Source organism: Silurus meridionalis, chromosome 13 (assembly GCF_014805685.1).
Source record: "Silurus meridionalis isolate SWU-2019-XX chromosome 13, ASM1480568v1, whole genome shotgun sequence".
NCBI classification, from domain to species: domain Eukaryota; kingdom Metazoa; phylum Chordata; class Actinopteri; order Siluriformes; family Siluridae; genus Silurus; species Silurus meridionalis.
Genome location: NC_060896.1, coordinates 525538 through 528684, shown reverse-complemented (window position 1 = coordinate 528684; position 3147 = coordinate 525538). Strand labels below are relative to the sequence as shown.

At 45.8% G+C, this 3147-nt stretch overlaps 1 protein-coding gene across 1 annotated transcript in view; it reads right to left on the bottom strand.

Moving 5' to 3' along the window:
* Positions 1-2853, bottom strand: part of LOC124395684 (NAD(P) transhydrogenase, mitochondrial-like) — a 14075-nt gene extending 11222 nt beyond the window's left edge. The window contains exons 1-3 of the mRNA XM_046864416.1: positions 2580-2853; positions 301-530; positions 3-220 (exon numbers count right to left, since the gene is read on the bottom strand). Of these exons, the coding sequence (XP_046720372.1) occupies positions 3-220; positions 301-530; positions 2580-2664 (533 nt within the window). The 5' untranslated portion in view covers positions 2665-2853. The remainder of the gene's footprint in view (positions 1-2; positions 221-300; positions 531-2579) is intronic.
* Between the last annotated feature and the right edge of the window lie 294 nt (positions 2854-3147).

The window sequence follows — 3147 nt, the reverse complement described above, 5'->3', positions numbered from 1 at the left end:
ACCCAGCAATGTTGGCCATGGAGCTAAGGGCATCGTAGCCCTGAGCAATGGTGACACGTGGTACCTGGTCCATGGCGAGGACAGTGCTACGACGCTGCCCCAGTCTCTCCATCAGCTCGGCATTCTGCGCCGGGTAAATAAAACTCACCAGAGTGGAACCTTCCTTCAGCAGCTCTGCCTCATGGAGGCCCAAGGAGTCATTAAACACTGGTCCTCGCACCTACACTCACAACAATACAACCACACTCAGTAATATACCCCAATTACACAAAGGCCATAAGAGCTGAAGCAGTTCCTCACTTTGAGCACAAGGTTCGAGTTAAATGCTCCCATGGTGTTTGTGATCGAGGCCCCTGCAGCTTGGTATTGCTGGTCGGAGAACTTTGCCTCTCGGCCAGCTCCTTCTTCCACCGTCACCTGGAAACCCTGCTTTACTAGCGCCTCTACGCCCGCAGGGGACACCGCAACGCGCCGCTCATTCTTTACGATTTCCTTAGGAACGCCCACCAATAAGTCCTTATAACGAACACCTGCATCATAAATACAAATATACAGTGGATGTTTTAGAGGGACACTCACAGATTGAGGCAGAAGCTGGTGCAGAAACAATTATTAAGGCAATAATACAAGGAGAAGCAGGGAGGCACCCACATGAGGAACGAGGCAGAAAGAGAGACAACATCAGCACACTGTCTCTATTCCAGCCCCAATACCCCTTTACTGCACCTATTGCTACCTTAATACCCCTCACTGCACCTATTCCTACCTTAATACCCCTTCCCTGCACCTATTCCTATCTCAATGCCCCTTCACTGCAACTATTCCTTTCTTAATTCCCCTTCACTGCACCCATTCCTATCTCAATGCCCCTTCACTGCACCCATTCCTATCTTAATTCCCCTTTACTGCACCTATTCCTACCTTAATACCCCTTCACTGCACCTATTCCTACCTTAATACCCCTTTACTGCACCTATTACTACCTCAATACCCCTTCACTGCACCTATTATTACCTCAATACCCCCACTGCACCTATTACTACCTCAATACCCCCACTGCACCTATTCCTACCTTAATACCCTTCACTGCACCTATTACTACCTCAATACCCTCCACTGCACATATTCCTACCGCAATACCCTTCACTGCACATATTCCTACCAATACCCTTCACTGCACCTATTCCTACCTCAATACCTCTTCACTGCACTTATTACTACCTCAATGCCCCTCCACTGCACCTATTCCTACCTCAATACCCTTCACTGCACCTATTTCTACCCCAATACTCTACTGTCTCAATTCCTGCTCCAAAATACCTTCACTGTGCTTATTCCTGCCTCAATACTATCTTCACTGCCTCTATTCAAACCCTAAAACACCTTTACTGCCTCTAAACATGCCCCGATACATCTTTACCACCTCTATTCCTGCCTCAGTACTCCTTCACTCCTCTATTCCAGCCCTAAAACACCTTCACTGCCTCTATTCCTGCCCTAAAACACATTCACTGCCTCTATTCCTGCCCCAAACTCCTCCACTGCCTCTACTCCTATCCTAATACACCTTCACTGCCTCTCTATTCCCACCCTAAAACACCTTTACTGCCTCTATTACTGCCCTAATACTCCTTCACTCCCTTTATTCCTGCCCTAAAATACTGTCTCTGCCTCTATTCCTCCCCAATACTCTTTCTCTGCGTCTAATCTATTGTAATTTTTACAGCCTCTCCTTGCTTTATCTGCCTATTATGCTGCCTTAATCATTTATCTCAATCCCATCTTCATCACTATCTCCACGACCCATTCCTGCCTCAATACTCCTTGATTTATTTATTTTCTTTCTGGCTTATTACTTTTTATCTCACTTCTGCCTCAACACACCTTCATTAACTGATCTATTAAGTCTATCACTGCCTCTATTCCTGTTATATAGTACCCCTCCCCCACCCTCAGTACTTATCTAGAACCCAGTTCTTGCGTCTGGACTCGAGTCACTTGCAGAAGGAGGCAGAACTTGAGGCAGCTCATGCTCCTGCAGTTCTGGCATGGCTCTGCCTCACAAGCTCAGCTTTCACATTTCTCCCCATAACCAACATGGTCGCCTCCAGTGACACCAGGACATTATTAGCAGCTGATTGGCTGAAATCCAGAACGTTTCTGCCTGGACCATCTCACTGACTCGCTGTGTTTAACTGTGTTTAACATAACGCTCACAACAACACACACAAATTTCTCAGAAAGAAAACCCTCTGTCTCTCGTGCACACTCACACACGTACACACTGGTTTACACTATCGAGGAATAGTCACGGCTGCATGGTTGGGTTACGGTCACCTTTATTTGACCTTTGTTTTCCTTCCACTAAAAAACGTTTCCACTCGAGTCACAAATATGTATTACATTGATATACATTCATCCTCACCTCGATCAGCTATATTTACTCTTTAATTTTATTCTACAGCAAATTAAACTACTTTTGTGTGTGTGTGTGTGTGTGTGTGTGTGTGTGTGTGTGTGTGTGAGTGTGTGTGATATTTACTGGTGTGTGTAACACACGTGCAGTTTTCTTTTCTTACCTTTAGCCGCATGTTGGTTCCAGAGTGCTGGAATGTTGTGAAAACGTCTGACCGAGACGCCACACACACACTGCAACATGGACATGACTCACACACTCCGCACACACACTTCTCACACACACTCCTGACACACTTTTCACACACTCTGCACTGTCCCTAGAGGTCTCTTCTTTAGGCTCCTTTGCACATGGTCTTCTCACAGAGGAACACAAACACTCTCCTTCTGTTCTTGTTTGTGTGTGTGTGTGTGTGTTGGGCAAAGGCTTAGTGACATTAAGAGAGAACATGGTAGGACAGCCAACTCTCTCTCTCTCTCTCTCTCTCTCTCTCTCACACACACACACACACACACACACACACACACACACACACACACACACACATACATAAATACACACACAAACACTCCTGAGTCAAGTCAAGAGTCTTTATTGTCATTTCTATTATACACAGTGGTACACAGTATACAGTAAAAAAAGAGACAACGTTCCTCCGGAACCCTGGTGCTACACTAAACAACAACATAGAGCTACAACACAACACAAGCTACATAAAGTGCATCGAGTGC